We start from the raw sequence: 23,948 nt of genomic DNA, 5'->3' as shown, positions 1-23,948 counted from the left end.
CAAACCTTTCCAAGTGATGCTCATGCGACAAGCCCCCCCCCCCACCCCGAGAGCCACTGGAGAAGACAGATGAACAGGAAGAGGGATTTTCAGGAGCCAGAGTTGCAGCTGCCTTCAGACACAGCCCTACTGCTTCCTGGGACCCCCACTGGCAGCCAGGAGTCCCCAAAAGAGGCTCTGCCACTGCTCTGGAAAGGGGCTCCAGTTGGGCCCCTCTGCCAGAGTTCTGCTGGGGAGAAGGTGTCTCCTACTTGCGAAAATAGGAGGTTCCTTAAATGTTCACAGCTCTACAAATCCAGTGCGGAGCCCCAGGCAGCACTGAGAACGGGACGCCAGGAAGGGCAAACCCAGAGTGAGGAGGGAAGGGAGAGAGGAGAGGTCCCCAAGACGTGGACATGAGGCTGGGGGAGTGCTGGGGACCACTGAAAAAGCACCTGGGTCCGAGGAAAAGTAATAAGTGGAGGCAGAGAACCGGAAACAAAAGAAAGTGTCTGGGTTCCCTGAAACGCAGTGTAAAACCACTGGAGTGACACACAATTTTGGGGTGGCTCACAGAACAATTTTTAATTTTTAATATTTTTAATATTATTTTAGTAGCTATGTATGTATTTTCTTTCTCTAGCAAATTCCTGTTTATGACAAATCAATCCTACTTCCCATACCTTACAGTGGTTAGGAGTGTAGGCCTCGAGCTGGCCCGCCTGGGTCTGATCTGAGACGCTGCTGTGGGACCTTGGGCAAGTTACATAACCACCCTGTGTTTCAGTTTGCTCATCTGTAACACGGGATAACAACAGAAGCTACTGTGTGTCATCACCTTGAGGATTACATGAGTTACTGCATAGAGTGTTTAGAAAACACTTAATAATCACTAATAGGTGTTAGCCAAAAATGATAAAAATTTCATTTTTAATTAAGTTTAAAAGTGGCTAAAAAATTTCTTAAGTAGTTGGTAAATGATAGTACAAATGGGCTTGTGGACATGGTAGAGACTGAGACACAACACAAACATGACTGAATTTGGCAAAGATTTTCAAACTGTGCTCCCAGGAGCCCCAGGACTTTTTGGAACTTTAGCCAAATTTCCACATTTGCTTCACAGTTAGGCCTTTAAGAGCCGTGTTTGAACCATGTTCTGTGGTTTAAAACCAAAGTTTAAAAACTACACAGTTAGGAGTGCCTGGGTGGCTCAGTCAGTTTAGAGGCTGCCTTTGGCTCAGGTCATGATCCTGGGGTCCGGGGATCCAGCCCCACACTGGCCTCCCTGCCCAGTGGGGAGTCTGCTTCTCCCTCTGCCCCTCCCCCTGTCATGCTCTCTCTCTCTCTTTTTTTTTTTTTAAAGATTTTATTTATTTATATTTGACAGAGAGAGATCACAAGTCGATGGAGAGGCAGGCAGAGAGAGAGAGAGAGAGAGGGAACCAGGCTCCCTGCCAAACAGAGAGCCCGATTCGGGACTCGATCCCAGGATCCTGAGATCATGACCTGAGCCGAAGGCAGCGGCTTAACCCACTGAGCCACCCAGTTAAAGGGCACCTGGCTCTGTCAGGAGAGCATGTGACTCATGATCTCAGGGCTGTAAGTTCAAATTCCACCTTGGGTGGAGAGATTACTTAAAAATAAAACCGTGGGGCACCTGGTGGGCTCAGTGGGTTAAGCATCTGCCTTCGGCCCTGGTCATGATCTCAGGGTCCTGGGATCAAGCCCCGCATCGGGCTCTCTGCTCAGCGGGGAGCCTGGTTCTTTTCCCTCTATCCTTCCCCGTCCACCACGTGTGCCTGCCCCCTCTCTCTCTCTCTCAAATAAATAAATCTTAAAAAAGATAATAAAATCTTAAAAAAAAAAAAAGCAATGCAGTTAAGAGTTCATTTTTTTGGGAAGATTTTTATTTATTTATTTGACAGAGATCACAAGTAGGCAGAGAGGCAGACAGGGGGGCGGGGGGGGGGGAGCAGTCTCTCCACTGAACAGAGAGCCCGATGCAGGGCTCGATCCCAGGACCCCAAGACCATGACCTGAGCTGAAGGCAGAGGCTTAACCCACTGAGCCACCCAGGAACCCCAATGGTTAAGAGTTTAAAAGAGAGAAAAGCTATGGGGATGCTGATTCTTTAAAAGTGGGAACAGAGTGGTAGGGTTTGGTAGGGTTTGGCCATGGGAGGGTGAAATCCAGCTGTCGTTCCAGAATGAAGGAGAGAGGAGGCCAGGCGCTGGCTGTGGGCAGGGTCCATGAGGAGCTCCTGCAATGATTTGGGGCGGGGGAAGATAGCCTGGGTCCCATGCTTGAAAGGGGTTTGGTTCCCAGGAATCAGGGGAGCTGGAAAGCAACCAGCACAGGCTTGGCAAGAGAGAGCAGGGTCCAAGGGCTAGGGCTGGGCGCAGAGCCGGCGGCCTTGAGGGAGAAAGAGGAAAGGCCTAGGGAATGGGAACAGAGTCAGGCACAAGTCAGCAAGGTCAGCAGGCTGGAAAATCACCTGCCTGGTTCCAAGCAGACATGGTAAGGGGCAAAGTTTGTATTCTGACAGTCCACTGTGTTATCAAAGCTGTTTTGTCATGGATGAGCAAGCCTGGCAAAGTCCAGTGGGGGGTTAGGAGTGTCGGGGGAGGGAGGCAAAACGTTAAGTGGGGACGCCCAGAATCCCTGGCCCCACAAATTAGTCCTTGGATACCGGCCATCCCTGTGAGAGCAGGGCTCAGCTGGGGCAGCCTCCAGGGGCCCCGTCTGGCCTCAGAAGCACAGCCACCGGTCCCTTAACTTCCTGCGTGCCAGGTCCTGCGCCAAACACTCTGCTTATTAGGTTAATTAAAAGTCTTTTACTTGTGAATTAAAAAAATCAACTCAAGCCAAACTAATTCAAAAAGCAGGAGGAGGGGATACCTGGGGAAAATCCAGGAGTGACTCCTGACCCCCCCCCCGGGTCAGGAAGCAGGAGGCCTCAGGAAAGGCCCAGAGCGGGCGCTCGGGGGTGTCTGACATTACCCAACAGCTTAGAGGAGCTCCCTGTGACTCTGCCTGCTCTGCTCCTCAGCAGACAGGCTTCTTCTGCTACTCAGCTGACAGGGCAGGGAGAAGAGAGCCACCTGCAGCCCTCGACTTCCTGCACGACAGGGCCAAGCACAGGGAGAAACTAAAGCAGGGTGTGTGACAGCCACCTGCGCGCCGTGGTCCCACACTGTGACCCTGAAGGGAATGCTGCCCTCGGTAGCTGTGTAGATCTGAATCCAGTTTTGTTTGGCTCCAAAGCCAAGAGATAGTTTTCACATGACAGCCAGAGACACAGACTGTGTTCAGTAAGCCCATAAAGGGACACTGGGACACGGACAAAATCCAGAGTTCCATATGAAAATAAAACTTTAATTTGCCAAGGGAACATCAAAGTGACCCTTCACACCCCGTACCCGAGTTCTGCTGGGACCAGGCAAGCAGGGCTCCCTCCCCTCTCTCTGGAAGCGGACAGTGCTCAGCGGGGAGAACAGCCCCCACCCCAGGGCTGAGGCTGTGCTCAGAGGTGGGCAGGCGGCTTGGCGAGCTCCTTCCGTCCCTCACCAGCAATAGGCCGGCCTCGCTCCTCCCAGATGGTGAGGCCATCACAGGAGCAGATCTGCTTGGGGTTCTGGAAGAGGCCAGCAGAGCGTGCGATGATGCCACAGGCCAACCTGAGGAAGAACGTGTGGTCAGGGGTAGGCCCTGGACACTGGTCTGGGCTCCTCTGGGCTTGACCATAAGCCACTGGCCGAGTGGAGTCTCCTGCTGGGGGTGGCATCTCTCACCTCTCTCCTGAGTTCCCCGTGACCTTGGATAAGGGATGGCCACCCCGGCCCAGGTCATCTTCTCCCTCGTCGATGACCAGGCTTCGGCCGATCACATCCCATACCTTTGAGGGCAGATAACAGCCTCAGACAGCGGCCGGTTAGGAGAGACCCCGCCTCCTCTTCTAGCACTACCTTCAGCTGCTCGTCCTCTATCCTGAAGCTGGCTCGGCCGTCAGCATCAGCGTGCACGTTCCCCAGGTCTCCACGGTGCTGCAATGAGACCCGGGCGAGAGAAGAGGGGTGCGTGGGGCGAGCCTGCTAGCTTCTAGCTTCCCAGGATCCGATTCCCCTTCCCAAAGGTACCAATGTCCTCCTCTGGGTACAGTCTGGTGGGATAACGGGGTGGCCGAGGGCACAAGAAAGGGAACCGGATGCTCCCTCCTGGGTACTGAAATGCCAGACAGCCACTGCCTTCCGTGGGGTCCTGCCCACTGGAGCAGACCATGTCTCCTGCAAGGCTGTTGCCCCTCCTGTGTCTCAGCCTCAGAAACGAGCCCGACTGCTACCACTTTGCGAGCCCAGTTCTCCAACCTCTCGTTGACTCTTGGCAGTCTACGATTCCCCTGGGCTTAAGTTAAGGAAGCAGCCAGGACCATTCCCTGACTCCCAGCCTCCTGGAAGAGAGAAAAACACACGGAGCAGGGGGGCCTGTTCTGCCCCCCCCCCCAGAAGCTGGCTCTGCCTACCTTCTCCCTTTTAAGGTAGCACAAAATGTCCCAACACATCGACTGAGCACTGCCTACGTCAGACACACACTGCCGGCATGGGGGTGGGGTACGTGTGCAGCCCCCCAACCCCGGGCAAGGATCTCGAAGTGTGGTGGGGAGACAGACATAGAACAGACCAGTGATTATGAAACATAGACTAAGTACGGCACAGAGGAGGTTTCCTGCGGACCGGACCCTACTGACAAGTCACAGAGACCCACATTGGTGCAAGTAAGTTGTCTCCAATCAGACACTTTAGGCAGAAGCAGGTGCCTTGCTCGTGTGGGCTGGTGCACACGACCTTGCTGAGACGCACGGTCACAGAGCATGTCACTGCGTGGTGGGGCTGACAAGCAGCAAGGAGCTCCACCTCTGCTTTATCCGGTTTTCCAGAGAGACATCTGCTGCTGACGCCTGGCACTCTGTGTGACCCTGCACGGGCAGCCTTTCGGGTACAAAGATCAAGGAAGGGGAGGGGATACCGAGCCTCGAGGAGCATCTTCAGGACTGGGCTGAAGGGGCGAGCAGCCTGGCAGTGAGGCTCAGAGGCTCTCCCTGCCCTGCACTTGGGGAAGGAGGAACCAGACCGCAGGGCCTTGAATGTCACACCCAGCAACTGGGCTGGGCCTACAGAGCCCTCAGGGTGTGGGCAGGGGCATGCCACGGTTACACTGTGCTTGGCAGCAATCCCTCTAGCACAGTGCATGAAGGGGAAGGACTGGGGACAGGCGAGAGAAGAGAAGGCCCCTTGGAGATCAGTCAGGAGATGTGCAAAGGGACAACCAGGCTCTGGTGTAAATTCCCACACTGAATTCACTTCCAGCTGGCCAAAGCAGATGCAGAAATCCCAAAGGGATTCATCAGGCATCATGATGGCCTCAGCGGGCTAGATGTTACTCAAGTCTTCCTCCTCCTCTATCAAGGACTTGGGGACGCTAGGGCAGCTGGGTCCAGCCCCTCCTGATTCCCCGCCCAGAGAGGGGTCCGGTCCAAACAGGCCAAGGCACAGGTGGCAAGGCAGCTTCTCACCCTTCTGATCTCGGCTTTGTAAGAGACAAGGTGCTCCCAGTTCCCAAATGCCCCTTGCTGGTTCATGCCTTGGGGGCTCTGCCTAAGGCATTTTCTCCGCTTTGTCTGACAGTTCACACTCTCTGTTCTCTGGCTTGATTTCTGTGCAGCACCTCTCAAGGCTCGATGAGGACAACAGCCTGTGCGATGCACCTTCCCACGTACTACATCCTTGTGTGCTCCTCCACTGAGTGGGCTGGCCCTAGTGTACTTGCTAGATTCGGTTACAGAAAGAGAACGGCTTGGCTCAGTCTGGGATGCCCTCTCTCACGCACTTGCTCTCAGGGAAGCCCAGCTGCTGTGTTGCGAGCCGCCCTAGGAAAAGGCCCACGTGGCAAAGGGCTGATGTCTCTGGCCAACCGCCAGGGAGGACCTGAGGAGGCTGCCAAGAGCAACATGAGCCTTCAGATGACGGCAGCCCCGGCCACGCCTTGACTACAGTCCCCCTAAGCCAGAGGCCCCCCGCTAAGCTGCATCCAGGTTCCTGCTCCAGAGAAACTGAGATGATGAACGCTTGCTGTTTTAAACCCCCAAGTTTGGAGTCATCTGACACACAGCAAGAACCCGCTGCCATGCTGAGCACAAACACAGCACCACACAGTGGGCCCGACAAAAACTCGTCTGGCTTCTCCAGCTTCCCAGGGAAGGAGAGGAATGGAGTCAAACTTCTCACCCTTTGAAATGCCACAGAACTGTCCAAAAAATCAAGTACATGAAATAAGAAACATGCACCATGGGGGTGCCTGGGTGCTTGGATCCCTTAAGCATCGGCCTCTTGGTTTCAGCTCAGGTCATGATCGCAGGGTCGTGAGATCGAGTCCCACATCAGGCTGGGCACTCACCAGAGAGTCTGCTTGAGAGTTTCTCTCTCTCTCTCTCTCTGTCCCTCCCCCACACATGCGCTTGCTCTTTCTCAAATAATTAAATAATTAAATGTTAAAAAAAGAAAAAGAAGGGGCGCCTGGGTGGCTCAATGGGTTAAGCCTCTGCCTTCGGCTCAGGTCATGATCTCAGGGTCCTGGGATCGAGCCCCACATCGGGCTCTCTGCTCAGCAGGGAGCCTGCTCCCCCCCCCCCGCCTGCCTCTCTGCCTACTTGTAATCTCTGTCTGTCAAATAAATAAATAAATCTTTAAAAAAAAAGAAAAAAAGAAGAAGAGGAAGAAGAAAACATAGGCCTTCTGCAGTTCTCGGACCTTGCAGGCCAGAATCCAGTGGGACTCTACTAATGTTTATTTGACCACCACAGACTGTTTTCACAGTGGGCCTGCTCTTATGGCTACAAGAACTGGTTTTTGGGGCACCTGGGTGGCTCAGTCGTTAAACGGCTGCCTTTTGCTCAGGCCATGATCCCAGGGACCTGGGGCTGAGCCCTGCATGGGGCTCCCTGCATAGCAGAGAGCCTGCTTCTCCCTCTCCCACTCCCCCTGCTTGTATTCTGTCTCTCACTGTGTCTTTCTGTCAAATAAATAAATAGAATCTAAAAAAAAAAAAAAAAAGAACTGGTTTTCCCATCTCTCTGGCAATATCAAGTTTCTTATTAAGAAACAAGTCTACCTAAAAAAACCAAAACAAACTCTACCTTAGAGACGCCTGGGCGGCTCAGTGGGTTAAAGCCTCTGCCTTCTGGCTCAGGTCATGATCTTAGGGTCCTGGGATCAAGCCCCGCATCAGGCTCCCTGGGGAGCCTGCTTCCCCTTTCTCTGCCTGCCTCCCTGTCTACTTGTGATCTCTCTGTCAAATAAATAAATAAATTAAAAAAAAAAAAAGAGTGGGTGATGGGGACATAGGGCACAGGAGCCTGGGACAAGTTTGTGTACTTTGGAATGTTTGAAACATTCTGTGCTGGATTAAAACATTCAGAATACCCAAGTTTATCTGAGGAAAAAACGGAGTTAACTTGCAGCAAAATGCGACTGACTAACCGAACAGGCCGTATGCAGATGAGCCAAAACCAAGGTGGCCTGCCGCCCGCCAAAGGCAAACAGTTCTCTGGGGAAAAGTGCAACTCCACGAAGGGAGCTGCGCCATTGGGTAAGATTTTCAACGTCCACACGTTCGGCTTCTCCAGGAAGCTTCCTCCCACTGCCCATGTCCTTGGGCTCAGGGAGGATGGGTGCGTATACTCTGGGCTCCCGGGGCCTCCTACAGGCTCCTGCAAGGATCTCCTCACTGCCCTGCAGGCACGGGGCTCTCAAGGGTCTCCATCACAAGACTGGGAGCTCCTGGGCGGTGGGGGGGCGGGGGGGACCTTCACCACGGAAAGGGTTGTTTCTAAATGAACAAAATAAAGCGAGGGGACCGCACCAAAAAATAGTGCACTAAGGCCCCAGGAGTGGCCTGCCTTGCCTGAGGCCTCAGGCCCTCTCGCAGCCTAAGCCTCCCCCCGGATGGACTACTTACCCGGTCAGAGTCCTGAGGGCCCCCGTGAGATGCTCCATCAGGGTTAAAATGGTCCCCACAGCTAAGAAGAAAAGGGAGCAGTTGAGCAGCAAGACACTGGCTCCCAGGCCGCTGATCCCCGTCTCACTCTAACTGTTTATTCTGCTCACTCACCCGACAGACTCACTCTGTGCCAGACTCCGATGTGGGTCCCGCCCTCACCAAGCTTTCAGGGGAGACGCAGATGAGTAAGAACTAACTGCCACACAGCCCAACAAACACTGTGACACGGGGACCTGCCCTGCTGTGTCCAGAAGTCACTTCCGCCACAGAGGCCATACGATGGCCACGAACAGGAGCATTAAGGTCAGATATGGGTTCAAATCCCACCCCACCATTCACATGCCCCAGGGCCTTGGTCATTTAACCTCGGAGCTTCCACTTCCTCGTCCGCACACTGGGCCTGGGTGGACAGGCCTCGCGGTTCTTGTGAGGACCAAGCGTAAAAGCGCGTGCGGGTAGCCGCATACAGCCCCGGCACGCCGGGGGATGCACGAGCAGGGGATGAAGATGCCACAGGGCAGGTCACAGATGACTCACCTGTCGCAGCTCCCCGTGAGGTCCCCAAACTGATGGACGTGGAGTCCATGCAGCCCAGGCTCCAGGCCATCAATGGTCCCCTCGATGAGGCAGCGTTCAGGGCTCAGCTGCAGGAAGCGCACCACCCCTTGCACAGGACCAGGGCCCTCCAGAATGGCAACTGCTGCCCCCAGATTCTCTGCAAGGTACCAGACAGCCGGGCTGGCTCGCCACCTTGGCTAGCCCCACACGGCCCAGGAAGGGCAGGGAGAGAGCTCCACATAACTTTCCCGCCTTCCCCAAAGTCACTCGAACCCCACACCCCCAAATCCTATGGTTTAGGTATGTACCAGCGCCAGGCCACCTCCCTTCCAGAGAGGCCAAGGCCGGGGCCAGAGTGGCTACTCACGCAACAGGCCACTCCCCATGCCCTTGAGCACTGCCTGCCGCCCTGTGCCTTCCAGAAGGGCCTGCACCTCTTGGCTGGGCAGCGTGGTCTGCACCAGGACCATCTGGTTCTCCAGCTGCACTTCCACACTCTGGACACCTAGAAGGAGACAGAGGGGAGAAGGCAGCAGAGGGCTGACACCCCTGTGCCGGGAGCAGGGATGAGAGAGACCCGTCCCTCCCCAACTCATCTTCACCAACCTTCCCACGGCTGCAGGCAAGCTCGGAAACCGCCTTCTGACTGTGCCGGGCCCTCAACCTCTCTGAGTCTGTATCTTTAGGAATAAAGTGGGGATAAGGCCCCCTTACCCCCAGGAGTATTATTGGTCCTTATTATGTGCCAGGCATGCTTTACAACTTGAAAAACACAAATAATTATTTTAATATGTTTTTATAAAAGCGGCCCATCAATTAACAGTCCATGATTCACGATAGCCAAAAGGTAAAAATAACCCAAATGCCCATCAACAGATGAATGGATAAAGAAAACGGGTAGCCATTATTTCTCAGCCATAAAAAGATACAAGGGAAGGAACTGCCCATAATGCCACCATAGGGAAGGAGCTTGAAAATACGATGTGAAGTGAGCGCCGGCCACAAAAGCTCATGTGGTAGGTGATGCCATCATGGACAGAAAATCCCAAAGAGGGAAAACCCTAGAGACAGAGAGAGGATGAGGGGATCGGGGAACGGGAGGCTGATAGCTGAAGGGCACGATTCCTTCACGAGGGGCCGAAACATACAAGTGGCAGTGGTAACGGCCACACAGCTCTGAACATCTTAAAAACCATTAAAATGTACACTTAAAATGGGAATATTCTGTGGTATTTGAATTATATGTCAATAAAGCTGTTACACACATCAAAAAACGGGGTGGGGGGGAGCTATCATCATCATCATGAGAACTCACATCTGCCGCACGTGCACTGTGGGCTTTTTTGTACTTTTCCCATATTAGCTCATTAGACAGTCAGGTGACCCTGTGAGGTGGGTCCTATTTTTTTTTTTAAAAGATTTTATTTATGTATTTAACAGCGAGAGAGATTACAAGTAGGCAGAGAGGCAGGCAGAGAGAGGAGGAAGCAGGCTCCCAGCTGAGCAGAGAGCCCGATGCGGGGCTCGATCCCAGGACCCTGGGATCATGACCTGAGCCGAAGGCAGAGGCTTAACCCACTGAGCCACCCAGGCGCCCTGAGGTGGGTCCTATTATCCCTTTATCACAGATGAGAGTATTAATGCACGGAAAGATTTTTTCTTTTTAAGATTTTTATTTATTTATTTGACAGACAGGGATTACAAGTAGGCAGAGAGGCAGGCAGAGAGGAGGAAGCAGGCTCCCAGCTGAGCAGAGAGCCCGATACGGGCCTCGATCCCAGGACCCTGAGATCATGACCTGAGCCAAAGGCAGAGGCTTTAACCCACTGAGCCACCCAGGCGCCCAATGCACAGAAAGATTTAAGAACCTTGCTCAAAGGCACAGTGTAGTAAGTTGTGGAAATGGAACTCATCTAAGGCCGCCTAGCTCTGGAGCACATCTGGACGCTGGTCACCCTGAAACAGCCCCCACCCTGCAGGCTGGGTTAGGACCCCATCCTCTGTCCTCCTGTAGCTCCCTCTTCCCCCAAGGATCTCACGCTGCCCTGACTACAATCCTCTGTAAGCGCGAGAGCTCTGTGTGATCCACAAGGGTCAGGTTCAAAAGTTAGTGTGTTTCAACTGCCCATCAAATCCCCGACGTCACCCTGCGTGCAGAGACTGTGGGATGACTCGGACACCTGCTCATCTTCGGGGGCCATCGAGCCACCCGGGAGAAGGAAGAGGAGGCACTTCTCTTTCATTCAGATACTCAGGGCTCCCAAGCCTTTTAAGAGAACTCTCCAACCTTAGCCAGTGCACAGGGGAGGGACTGGGGACAGTCAGGCTGCCCTCACCTCATCCCTCTCTGATCTTGGCAAATGTGTTTATTGCTCCGCGCATAAAGCCCAGGGGAGCAGTGCGCAGTCAAGAAGACAAAGGTTAAATCAGATTCACGCTGTTGAGATGGCGCTCTGTGAACCGCAGGCTACACGGACTACTGTTGTTCCCTTCATCTCTGGGTTCCCTCCGTATTCTCTCAGCAAATGTGTGCTGGGCTGGGTGTGGAAGAGACCAGGGTCAGGGAACGCACTGGTCTTTGTCCCCAGGGGTCCTCCCAGGCTGTGGGAAAAGCCAAGCTATGCCTGGATTAACCACCAGGCAGAGACGGGAATAACAACCGCCAGGGTACGGGCGCGGCGCGGCGCAGGGACACTGTCGGGGGAGGGGCAGAAGCGGGGAGACTCGCAGCCCCACCCCTGCAAGTACAGGGCGATTCTGTGAGAAGAAAACCCTCCAAGTTACCACACTGGCCCTCACTTCGCACAAAATGCTACCCTGTGCCACCAGGCAGCCAGTGGAGCGTTGTGAGTTCTGGGTCTGCCTAGAGATGCCTCTGAATGTCCATGGCCGCAAAGGGGGTACGGGAGGGTGATGGGGGACTCCAGTGCTCCGAGCCTCCAGGGGATGCCAGGAGCTGTGCTCCGTCTTACACACATTAGGACGAGGATACTGCCCTCATCTGGCAGGTGAGGAAAGGAGGCTAGAGGGTGACCCAACTGGCTTGAGGTCCCAAAGTGCAGAAGGCAGCCTGTCCCACCCCAAAGCTGATGCTCGGTCCCCCTGCCCCACAGAAAGTGTGGTTCAGCTCCCATGGAGGCTCCCAGAGCCCAGTAGGGTGCACAGTATGAGAAATTTTGCTTGCTCACCTCATTTAACAAGCAGACACTAAGCACCCATCACGGGCCGCGTTCCAGCCAGTAGAAGTGTGCGGGGAACAAGTCATGCAACATCTGTGCCCCAGGAAATAGCAGGTGTTCCAGGGCAGGGATACAAATGTCAAATATACACACAAGAGCGAAGCAGACAGTGAAAGGAGTGATCGGTGAGCTAGGTGTTAGGGAACAAATGTGGGCGAGCCACTGAGGCTGGTCTGGGACCCTAAGCAAAGGCCTGAATGTAGTCAGGTAACAGCCTTCCAAGCGAGGGAACAGCATGGGCAGGAACAACAGTGAAGGCCAGTGTGGCTACAGTTGGGAATAAAGACAATAATGAGACAGGGAGCTATAAGTGGAGACCAGTCAAGCAAGGCCCAACAGGAAAGAATCCGGATTTCAATTTTAATGCACTGGGAGGTCACTGAGAGAAGGCACAGTGTACAGTGGTTGAGAGTGGACTCTGGAGTTGAAATCCTGAGTCTGCCACATACCACCTGTGTGGCCTTAGACAAGTTACTCAACCTTTCTGTTGAGTTTTCTGTTCAGCTGCTTCATTTGCAAATGGATATACTACTACTACCTAACTCAGAGGGTTATTAAAGGCCTAAATGAACAGGACAATGATATTATCTAAGGTGTAATTTTTTTTTTTATTTTTTAAAGATTTTATTTATTTATTTGACAGAGAGAGATCACAAGTAGGCAGAGAGGCAGGCAGAGGGAGAGGGGGAAGCAGGCTCCCTGCCGAGCAGAGAGCCCGATGTGGGACTCGATCCCGGGACGCAAGATCATGACCTGAGCCGAAGGCAGCAGCTTAACCCACTGAGCCACCCAGGTGCCCCTAAGGTGTAATTTTATTTAATTAATTAATTTAGTTATTTGACAGAGATCACAGGTAGGCAGAGAGGCAGGCAGAGAGAGAGGAAGGGAAGCAGGTTCCCCGCTGAGCAGAGAGCCCGATGCGGGGCTCGACCCCAGGACCCTGAGATCATGACCTGAGCCAAAGGCAGAGGCTTAACCCAATGAGCCACCTAGGCGCCCCTCTAAGGTGTAATTTTAAAATCACTTGAGCTTCTGTACGGAAAAGCTGTTGGATGGGGCTTCTGGGTGGCTCAGTGGGTTAAGCCGCTGCCTTCGGGTTGTGATCTCAGGGTCCTGGGATGGAGCCCTACATCAGGCTCTCTGCTCAGCGGGGAGCCTGCTTCCCCCTCTCTCTTTGCCTGCCTCTCTGCCTACTTGTGGTCTCTCTGTCAAATAAAGAAATAAAAATTAAAAAAAAAGAAAAGCTATTGGAGGGGACAACAGAGGCAAGGGGAAGCCATGAAGATGAGGTTCTCGTGTGGGTCAGGGAGAAGGAAGGTGGCTTGGCTTCGTGTGAAGGCCAAAGAATGGAAAAAGAGAGGCCACTAAATTCCGAATATATTTTAGATTCAGAGCAGACAAGACTTTCCAAAGGACTGACTTCCACACAGGTGGGTTCCTGTCCTGGGTCTCCTAAGAGTTGACTCTCTGCTCCTTGAGTGGGAGGGCCCCAGTGGGTTACTCCCTGTAACAGTGCACTTCTAGAATTCTTGAACCACACCTGAAGCAAGAAGGAGGCTAGCTCCGCAGCTGAGCAAGATTCAGCAGGGCTGGTCCGGAGTGCGGCCACGCCAGCCCTTGCTTCGCTCAAAGCCCACTAAGAAAGAAAACACAAGGCCACAGGGAACTCTAGGGTGTGTGATAAGGGTCCAAGGAAGTGGGCCTTGCGCTGGGAGCTCCTCCCACTTACTCTAAGAGGAGCAAAACCCTCTTCCCCAAAGCTCCCAGGCCTCCTGGTGAAGGCAAATTTCTCTCTCGCAGGGCAGCTGGGTGGTTCAGTTGGTTAAAGTGGCTGCCTTTGGTTCAGGTCATTATTTCAGGGTCCTGAGATCGAGTCCTGAACTGGGTTCCCTGCTCAATGGGGGGCCTGCTTCCCCACCGTCCGCTAACCCTGCTTGTGTGGTCTCTGTCAAATAAATAAAGAGTATCTTTTTAAAAACATTTCTCTCTCTCGCTCGCTCTGCTTCAATGTCTGTCCCCAAGTGCTTCTGCCCAATCAAACTGCCACCTGTAAGCCCTTCCTCTCACATTTTCTAAGACTTAGTGCGCTCTCACTACATGTCAGAGATTTTTTTAAAGTGCTTTACAGGGTACCTTGGTGGCTCAGTGGGTTAAGCCTCTGCTTTGGCTCAGGTCATGATCTCAGGGTCCTGGGATGGAGCCCCGCATCAGGATGTCTGCTCAGCAGGGAGCCTCTTCCCTTCCTCTCTCTCTGCCTGCCTTTCTGCCTACCTGTGATCTCTGTCTGTCAAATAAATAAAATCTTTAAAAAAAAAATAAATAAAGTGCTTTACAGGTATTAACCAACTAACTCTTCATGACAATCCTCCAGGGTAGCTTCCATTATCATCCCCATTTAAACACGGAAGAAACAGGCAAAAGTAGTAACATGCATGACGTCTACGGTGAGGCTAAGAGGCAAAGCTGGGATGTGAATGCAAAGAAAGGAATTTGAAGTCACATACCCTTATCCACTATCGCTGCCCTGTACCGGCCAAGTGCCACCACTGTCCCAGCTTAGAATCCATCTCACCTCATCTGTCCCATGAGCGACGCTCGCATGCTCATCGTTCCCTGGGGGCAGGGACTGTGTCTGAAACATTTGTGAACTCTTCTCCCTAAAAAGCCCCCAGGGTCCGGTCCATACCTGCTGAATGACTGGATGAACATTTAACAGAATCAAAGGCAAGCGGTTCCCAGGGCCACGCTGGTGGTTCTGCCTGCTCAGATGTTTCTGACCGTGCAAGGTCACCTCCAGACCAGTTAGCTGGCTCATAAGAATTGGGAGCTGCCTAGGATGGAACATAGCCAGGGCTGCTGTTGGCTTTGTCAAGATTATGCCATTTCGCAAGCAAGAGCTGCTTGCTATCCAGGAAACACCCTCTGGAGGTGGGCCCATGTATGCCCAGTCTAGCTCCTCACTCCCTGGGCACCTGAGATGTAAGACGCACCAGAGCCTGTAGAGGGCTCTGGCCTGGCAGGCTGGAGATCTATACTCAAGGCTCTGACTCCGGGTCTCCGGGTCTCTGACTCTCGGAAGACGTTCCTTCCTACCTCTGTGTTCTTCCACATGTGTAAATGGGAATAGTGTTGTTGGTTTAAGAGATTAGCCGGCTCCTTCTAGAGGCCTCCGGACTGTCCGCAAAAGTTGTTCTGGCTCTTACCTGCCACCCCTTGCAGGGACGTGCGCACCGCGTCCACGCAGCTCTGACAGGTCATCTGCACTGTGAACTCCAACTGCAAGGGCGGCAGGGACCGGTTGAGGAGACTCGGGAACCCCTTTGCGTGACTGTTTCACTATTTGCCGTAGGACCACCCCAAAAGCCCTGGGAAAAGCCCTCACGTGACCCCTTCTCAGGCCCTCATTACCAGTCGTTATCGGTCCCAAACCAAACCCCCAACGTTAACGCCAAGGGCCCTGCTAATCTCGAACCCGTTACCCGCGGAGGCCCGAGGCCCCGCCCCAGGTGCCTGCGTTAACCTTTCCCTGCGTTAACAACCACCCCAGGGGCCGAGACACTCGCACACGAGGCCTCGACGCTCACCGTGCAGGCGGTCCCGCGGTCCCCGGAGTCCGAAGCCATCCCGGACCCAGCCACCGGCCGAAAGACCTAAACTATTCCGCCGCTCAAGCGCAAAACCTTAACGGCGTAGCGGGGAGGTGGAGCTTCAGAAGCCACGCTTTGCCCCGCCTCCTGGAGCGCGCGCACGTCAGGCCCTCCCCCTTATGTCACGCGTCGGAAGGCATGGCTGCGCAGGCGCACTCGGGCCCTCGGCCACTGGTTGCCTTAGTAACCTCCTGGCCTCTTCTGCGCAGACCTCCCGCGGCGCCAGCGCAAAGATGGAGCCCTACAAACCAGAGCCCGAGCTTCAGAGGTTTTACCACCGGTTGCTGGGCCCGCTGTCGCTCTTCCCCCGCAAGGCGACACGCCCACAATCTCAGAAGCGCCTTCCGCCGGAGGTTCCGATGCTGTTGCCTTTGCCGGTCTCCCGGCTGACGGTGGCGTCGCTGTGCAGCCAAGTGACCAACCGGCTGGCCAGCAGCGGGCTGGCGGTGCGCGTGCCTACCGAAAGCCGACTCCGTTTCACTGAGGTCATCCTGGACGAGCTGAAGTGCAGCTGGCAGGAGCCTCCCACTGAACCTAGCCTGAGCCACTTGAACAACCAGAGACTGCGGAAACGGCTCCAGACCTACGTACTGCTCAGCAGCGAGCAGCTCTTCTTACGCTACCTGCACCTGCTGAAGACCATGTCGACCCGCAGAGGGGTCTTCACTGAATCAGCCACACTCACCCGTTTGACCGCCAGCCTCGCCAGGGACTGCACAACCTTTCTTACCAGTCCCGAGGTCTACCGTTGTCTGCTCGCTGACTTCCTCGCCCTGCTGAAGGTAGAACAGGCCCGCGGTGGCATGCATAAGCTGCGCCCGGTAGGCCCTAGTGGGGCCTTCAAGCTTTACTCTATCCCATGGCTTCATAGCACCAGCTTCGCCCAAGTACCAAGCTGCAACCTCACCCTAAACTACCTCATCCAACTCAGCCGCCCACAGGAGTTTCTCAGCGAGCCTGAAATGGATCCAGTGAAGGAACTGAAGTCCATCCCCCAGCTGAAGAAGAAAAAGCCTCTCCAGTGGCTGTCCACCATGCGGAAGAAGAGAGAGAGCAACCTCAGTTCAGCACAGATTGTGTCACCGCCCAAGTACTCCGTGATTCCCACCACCAGAGCTCCCTCCCCCTCCTCCCACCCACCCCTCTACTCCCAACTCCAGAGGGGCCAGTCCATGCCCTCTCTGCGGGAAGGCTGGAAGCTAGCAAACGAGCTGGGCCTTCCTCCACTCCCCCCTCGCCCCTTAACCCCACTGGTCCTGGTTCCAGAAAGCAAAACAGAGTTGGCAGGCGACATGGTGGCTGAGGATCTGAAGCAGATGATAAAGAACATGAAGCTGGAGAGACCTCACTACTCCCCGCTGGACTCGGGCCTGCCCCCACTCCTGGGTGCCCTGACCCGCCGCCCAGCTGCCACACATCGCATGCAGGAACTGCAGAGAATGTTGAAGAGCCTCGAAGAGGAAGAAGCCAGTGGGCAGTGGGGCCTCCAGTGCCCCAGATCCTTACCATTTCAACCACAGCCAGTGACTGTTACTTTGAAGCTAAGAAATCAGGCTGTGGTCCAGGCAGCTGCTGTGCAATTGTCTGAGAGAAACTTCCTAGACTCCTTCCACGTCGATGGGGCTGGAGTCCTATACAACCACCTGACTGGTGAACTAGAACCCAAACTTATTGAGGAAATGGATATCAATTGCTTTGTTGGCAATAACATCAAGGAGGTCTACAAGGAGTTGATGAGCCGTGTCTCTCCTGACCACTTCTCTTTGGACCAGGGACCCCTGGTCGAGCCTGCAGCCAGTAAAGACTGGTCAGCCTTCCTGTCCTCAGCCATTCTACGTCAAGAAAAACAGTATCGCGTCATCAATCCCAAGTTAGCTGGGCTTTATTCCCAGGGAGCAAACATTGTACAGTCCTCTGACAGGGCAGCCTCCCTCACATCACTCCAAGCAAGCAAAGGCTGGGAGAAGTGGTCAAACAAAGTCTCCTGGATGAGCTGGTGGAAAACCACTTTGTCTGTGGATGACTACTTCAAGTACCTCACCAACCAAGAGACCGATTTCCTCCATGTCATCTTCCAAATGTATGAAGAGGAAATTCCTGTGGAGATTAAAGCCCCTGTCAGAGAGCCCCTAAAGATTCAGTACCCACCTCCCTTGCTGGAAGATGAAGAGCCAGACTTTGTGCCAGGAGAGTGGGATTGGAACACAGTGCTAGAGCACAGGCTAGGGAATAAGAAGATCAGCCTCCTGGGAGAACCCTACAAAATCCTGAACCTACAGAAGCGTCTGGAACGCCTGTGGTCCATGCTGGAGGTCCCCGACAAGGACCGGCTGGACATGGCCATCAAGTACAGCTCCAATGCCCGTCTGAGGCAGCTGCCTTCATTGGTGAGTGCCTGGGAGCAAGCCCTAAAGCCCATTCAGCTGCGGGAGATGTTGCTGGGGAGACTAGAATGGTTTGAGCGACAAGCCTCTGACCCCAACCGCTTCTTCCAAAAGACTGCCATGGACCTGAGTCGCTTCCTGGAGGAAAGTCAGTTCCGCAGCCTTCTACACAGGAAGATCAGTGTACTACAGGCTCCTTTGGCTTCCCTCCTGGAGGAGATTGAGTCAGTCTTTGGGGAGCCAGTGACCTTCAGGGGGCGGCGATACCTGGACAAGATGAAGCACGACAAGGTGGAGATGCTCTACTGGCTCCAGCAGCGGCAGCGGGTCCGCCACCTGACCCAGGGTCAGAAGGCCTCCCACCAGCCAGGGCTGTTCAAGAAGCTCAGCAGCCAGCCTTTAATAACTCCTGGAAATACTCCCATTACTCTGTGACAAGGCCGAGGGTCCTCCCACCCTCCCTCACCCCCAAACACACGGCAGATCCTCTAGACCTCTTGACTGCTTCAGAAGACAAATTATCTGGCAGTGCAGGATTCGGGAACATTGTGCTTCCAACTACCAAGGGACCGAGAGTAATACTTTATTTTGACTGTAAAGTGCTCATAAAAGACTCCCCAAGCCCAGAAACCCAGTATGCCCATTTATTTCATGCACACTGCAACCAAAATCTCACACATCCAAAAAACCGAGACCATCTGTTGGAATTCATTGTAACGGGAGATGTCAGGCAGAGGCCAACCTTCACCTTTCCGACTCCTTAGCTTAGCATTTGTCACACTACATTTAGAATGGCTGATTAGAGTCCCAAATCAAGAGGTTCTAGGACATAATGGATTTAAAGCCTGGTTTTGTAACCTCAGGCAAATTCCCTAACTGCTCCACCCCTGGAGCATAAGATGGAGGGGTTGAGTCCAAGTTGTCACTTCCACTTCTAGGATCCGGTTGGTAGAGCTAAACATTTGTATTACAGTTTTTTAAATTTTTTTTTAAGATTTTTTATGTATTTATTTGACAGACAGAGATCACAAGTAGGCAGAGAGGCAGGCAGAGAGAGAGGGAGGAAGCAGGCTCCCTGCTGAGCAGAGAGCCCGATGTGGGGCTGGATCCCAGGACCCTGAGATCATGACCTGAGCCAAAGGCAGAGGCTTTAACCCACTGAGCCACCCAGGCGCCCCTGTATTACATTTTTTAAAAATTTTATTTTATTTTTTCAGTGTTCCAAGATTCATTGTTTATGCACATGTAATACGTGCTCTCCTTAATACCCACCACTAGGCTCATCCATCCCCCCACGCCCCTCCCTTCCAAACCCTCAGTTTGCTGTATTACATTTTTACCCGTTGACACAAACACATGGTGCAGAGAACACAAGGGTATACACTGAAAACAAAGTCTCTTTCCCATCTCAACCTCCCATACCTCAATTCCCCTCCCTAGGGAACTGAATATCTACATTACTTAGGCCATAAGCCATAAACATAGGACCTAAGCACACTGAATAATAGAATGCTAGAAGGTGTTAAATACCGCAGACAAAAGAAAAAGGAGATTAAGGTAAGGAAACAGGCTGAGGGATGTGTTTCAATTAGGGTGGTCAGTGCTGGCCTCACTGGGAAGGGAAAGTTTGAGCAAAGGCTTGAAGAAGGGAGAAGTGAGCCCTGTGTGGACATCGAGGATAACTTTCTTGACATTATACAAAGCCCTCAGGCAGGCAGGTGCCTGGACTGTTCCAGAAAAGCAAGATGGCCAGAGCAGGTGGAGCAGAACAAGGGGGAGAGAGGAGTCAGAGCAGTCATTACAAGATGCCAAGGGACAGGTTAGAATATGTTAGGTCTCATGGGCTATTGTATGAACTAGTTCAGAGAAAGCCTATGCATGCACGAGCATTGATGCATATATTCTTTATGCATATGTATATAGTGACACTGATAGTACACCACACTGCCATTTTGCTCCTTTCTTATTTTACTTAACATGCCTTGAGCTCATTCCATATTAACACACATAGAGCTGCCTCATACAATAACTATATAGTATTCCACTGTGTGTATTTTTTATTTTATTTAACTAGTCCCACATTAATGGACATTTACAAACACACAATGCTCTAGAAAACATCCTTGTTCGCAACTATTTCTATAGTTTAAGTTCCTGAAAGTGGAATTATGTACAAGCATTTACATAAAAACATTTGTAATTTTGATAAGATATTACTGATTGCCCTCCACAGAGGTGGTAACAATTTACAGTATCATTAACATTACATGAGTATATTTCTTTCCCCACTCACCAGTAGAATATTACCAAATTTTTCAACCTTTACCATCTAGCAGGTGAAAAATTTTATCTCATTTGAGTTGTGTTCTCATTTCTCTTATGAGCGAAGTTGCATTTTTTGTATGTTTAAAAGCTCTTTGTATTTCGTTTCCCGTAAAATGCCTATGTGCTTTGCCCACTTTTCAGTTGGTTTTGACTTTTTCTTGATTTTTCAGAGCTCTTTATATATTTAGGGACTTCAGCTAACATGTTAGTAGTTAACACTTACTAAACTCTTACCTTGTGCAGAACACTTTCCTTACCTGATTTCTTAGACTCCTTACAACTACCTTGTAAAGCGCATATTTCAATCGCCATTTTGTGCTGAGGAAATGAAGACTCAGATAGGTAAAGTACCTTACCCAGGGACATAAATGGGAGAGTCAGGACCCAAGCCCAGGTCTGTCTGACCCCAAAGCCTACAGGTGTCTTTTTGGTATACTGATTCTGAGAGATACGGTAAAAGAGCTCTTAAACACAGCCCGCCTTCACTGCCTTCATAGATAATGTGAACACCTCTGATTTCTTTCGCTCATCATTGGCTGACACATAAACTTCCACTTTGTTTTCCCAATAAAACAGCATTTCCCAAGCGTTTCCACCCCAATTCCCCTTAGAACGGAGGAACACAAGCCTTTTGGTCAGGTATAAAGGATTGGGGTCAGGGAGGGTGTGGGCTAGCAGTGCTAGCTAGTGTGGGAAGCAGTGCTAGCTAGCTTGAGGTCTGAGAAATTTATAGTCTTTTATTTTTTGAATTTATGTAAAATTTGCAATCTATTCCATACTCTGTCCATTTTTTAAATAAGAATGATGCTTGAAATTACTTATTTTTGGATTAAACTGGTCTTCCGGGAAGCTATGCTGTATTTAGTATATATTGTGGCTTCATGTCTCTCCTGACATAATGCCACATTCTCCAGAAAGTGCACATAATCCAGGTGAGAAACACTACAGCAAACTTCTTTTGTAAAGGGCCAGATAGGAAATATTTTAGGTTCTGTGAGTGATATGTTCTCTCTTACAAGGCTCAACTTTGCTTTTGTTGTGTGAAAGTAATTATGGACAAAACATTAAGTAAATGGAACAGGGCTGTGTTCCAATAAAATTGTATTTGCAAAAACAGGGCCAGATTTGGCCCCCGTGCTGTAGTTTGCTAACCAACACCAGTGCAACAGCCCCTTTAAAAAGCAGAGACTCAAGAGGAGCAAGATAGGAAGCTTAGTGCTGCCATTTCCCAAAGTGTGTTGCATTGTACACTAATTTCTGGGTTAACAGTCCTTGAATGAGGGTTCTATGGTCAAATAATTTTGGGGAACACTGAACATGCATTTCTGCATTCCCTCAGAGATTGATAATACATATTAGCATATTGAAAGCTCTGATAGGTCTTGCAAAAAAATTCAGTTGTTTGACTTTGACCAAAGAGCCGTTTATTCGTTGATAGCCATTATGTTTATTGGGAAATAAGTTCTGGGAAACAGTATCTCATTGTGAATTAGTCCTTTGGCATTCTCATTGGCAGTTCTAAATAGAGTCAGTGCCCAGAGATAGGATAGGGAGGGTACATTCCTAGACACACAGGCCTAGTTGGGATATCTGGGTTTCAAGTGGCATAAAAAGCTGTCTTAAAACCCGAGACAGAGGGGCACCTGAGTGGCTCAGTAGGTTAAGCCTCTGCCTTCAGTTCAGGTCATGATCACAGGGTGCTGGGATTGAGTCCCCCATTGGGCTCTCTGCTTGGTAGGGAGGCTGTTTCTCCCTCTCTGTGCCTACTTGTGATCTCTCTGGCGCCCCTGGGTGGCTCAGTGGGTTGAGTCTCTTGACTTTGGCTCAGGTCGTGGTCCTGGGGTCCTGAGATGGAGCCCCACTTCGGGCTCTCTGCTCAGCGGGGAGCCTGCTTCCCTTCCTCTCTCTCTGCCTGTCTCTGCCTGCTTGTGATGTCTGTCAAATAAATAAATACAATCTTTCAAAATATATATATTAAAAAAATAATAAAACCCAAGACAGGCTTCAGATGAGAAGCTACAGGAGACAGAGACCTTTAGGCCTGCTTCAGAACACTCCCTCAGTAGATTCTGCCCCCCTACCGGGCAGAGGCATAATGAGAAAGAGAATCTCAGGCAGTGTCCTTGCTCAGTGCAGAGCCGGACGTGGGGCTCGATCCCAGGACCCTGAGATCAGGACCTGAGCCAAAACCAAGAGCCAGGCCCTTAACTGACTGAGTCCCCCAGGGGCCCCAATGCTGTTACTTCATTTAATCCTCACAACAATCCTGCAAAGTGAGAGGAAGCATTTTTACCTTCCTCTAGGGAAACCAGACTCTAGCATAACTGGATGAAAATCAATTCTCTAAATTCCTGAGAATTTTTGTAGACATTTTAGCTCTGTGCCTACCAGAGGCTACCAGTCCAGCTGGGGTGATTTGCTGCAGCCGTTTTGCTGCCCGGGCAGGGGGAGGGACAAAGCCCGTAAAAACCCAATATCTTCTCTATTTGTTCCATTAAAAGGATGGGCCTCTCATTTGCATATTTAAATATGTATTTATTAGTTAGCTAAATTAACATGAATCTCATTATACATTAACATAAATAACATATTCTTATAAAATACAACTCCCCCCCCCAAAATGTAGTGAAGCAGTTTTGCTTTTTTGCAAATATTTTTAATGTCTAGCCTACTGGGAGTTAGCTGGGTTCTCCAACCAGTCTCTGCATGTGTCTGTTGCAACATCCAGAGGTCACGCAGCCTCTGGAAAACTCTCTACTCAGGAGAGAGTGAGTGTGGAAAAGGCAGAGAATGTCTTAGCAACATTATGAAAATAGTTCTGACACCATGAAACCCCAGAAAGGGTCTGGGGGCCCTATTTGTATTTTTTGTTTCTTTGTTTTAAGTAGAAGAAGGGACAGACATGGGGAAAAAGGTAGTTATGAGGGTGGTGGTAGGAGCAGTGGGACATGTTGGATTGCGGGACTGGGAAGTTGCTGGGACAAGGGCAGTAGACATGGGGGAAGGGTTGGTTTGACTGGGAATGTCTGTTTATAAAATGTCAAGGGCAAGGCCAGAGGTAAAACTACAACTTAAAAGAAAAAAAAAAATCGGGGGGACACCTGAGTGGCTCAGTTGGTTGGGCGTCTGCCTTCCGTTCAGGTTATAATCCCAGGGTTCTGGGATCGAGCCCCACATCAGGCTCCTTGCTCAGCAAGAAGGCTGCTTCTCCCTCTCCCACTCCCCCTGCCTGTGTTCCCTCTGTCATTGTCTCTCTGTCAAATAAATAAATAAAATCTTTAAAAAAAGAAAAAGAAAAAAGAGGGGCACCTGGGTGGCTTGGTCGGTTAAGTGTCTAACTTGATCTTGGCTCAAGTTATGATACCAGGGTCGTGGGATCAAGTCCTGTGTCAGGCTCCTCGCTCAGCGGGGAGTCTGCTTAGGATTCTCTCCCTCTCCCTCTAACCCTCCCCACTGTGCTCTCTCACTCTCTCTCTCCCCAAAATGGATAAATAAATCTCTTCTAAATGAAAAAAGGGCAATTTAAATCATATTAGCTAATATCTATATAGTGATTATTAAGCACCAGACTCAGTTCTAAACATTGTACACACAGTAATTCATTTAGTCCTCATGGCAATGCAATGAGGTAGGTACTACAGTTATTTCAAGGTCCAGATGAGGAAACTGAGGAGCAGAGTGGTTTTAGGACTTGCCCAAGGTCACACAACTAGGAACACAGGCGCCTGAATTCAGACCCAGGGGTCTGACTCCCAAATACACGC

The 23,948-nt window shown here is 51.5% G+C and overlaps 2 protein-coding genes across 2 annotated transcripts; one reads left to right on the top strand and one right to left on the bottom strand.

Annotated features, from left to right (window-relative positions):
* Positions 1–3,333: 3,333 nt before the first annotated feature.
* On the bottom strand, positions 3,334–15,572 carry CCS (copper chaperone for superoxide dismutase). The gene is made up of 8 exons (XM_004759442.3): positions 15,413–15,572; positions 15,032–15,104; positions 8,957–9,094; positions 8,569–8,746; positions 7,990–8,050; positions 3,945–4,022; positions 3,771–3,874; positions 3,334–3,656 (listed from the first exon to the last, which is right to left on the bottom strand). The coding sequence occupies exons 1-8, from the start codon at positions 15,449–15,451 to the stop codon at positions 3,503–3,505; spliced, it is 825 nt and encodes a 274-aa protein (XP_004759499.1). The 5' UTR covers positions 15,452–15,572; the 3' UTR covers positions 3,334–3,502.
* Positions 15,573–15,642: 70 nt separating this feature from the next.
* CCDC87 (coiled-coil domain containing 87) lies at positions 15,643–18,586 on the top strand. Its single transcript, XM_004759444.3, has one exon. The coding sequence runs from the start codon at positions 15,709–15,711 to the stop codon at positions 18,292–18,294; it is 2,586 nt and encodes an 861-aa protein (XP_004759501.2). The 5' UTR covers positions 15,643–15,708; the 3' UTR covers positions 18,295–18,586.
* The last annotated feature ends 5,362 nt before the right edge of the window (positions 18,587–23,948 follow it).

Source organism: Mustela putorius, unplaced genomic scaffold (genome assembly GCF_011764305.1).
Source record: "Mustela putorius furo isolate JIRA1106 unplaced genomic scaffold, ASM1176430v1.1 tig00000127_pilon_pilon_pilon, whole genome shotgun sequence".
Taxonomy (NCBI): Eukaryota; Metazoa; Chordata; class Mammalia; order Carnivora; family Mustelidae; genus Mustela; species Mustela putorius.
The sequence above is the reverse complement of the archived record's forward strand: the minus strand, read 5'-3'. Positions and strand labels throughout refer to the sequence as shown.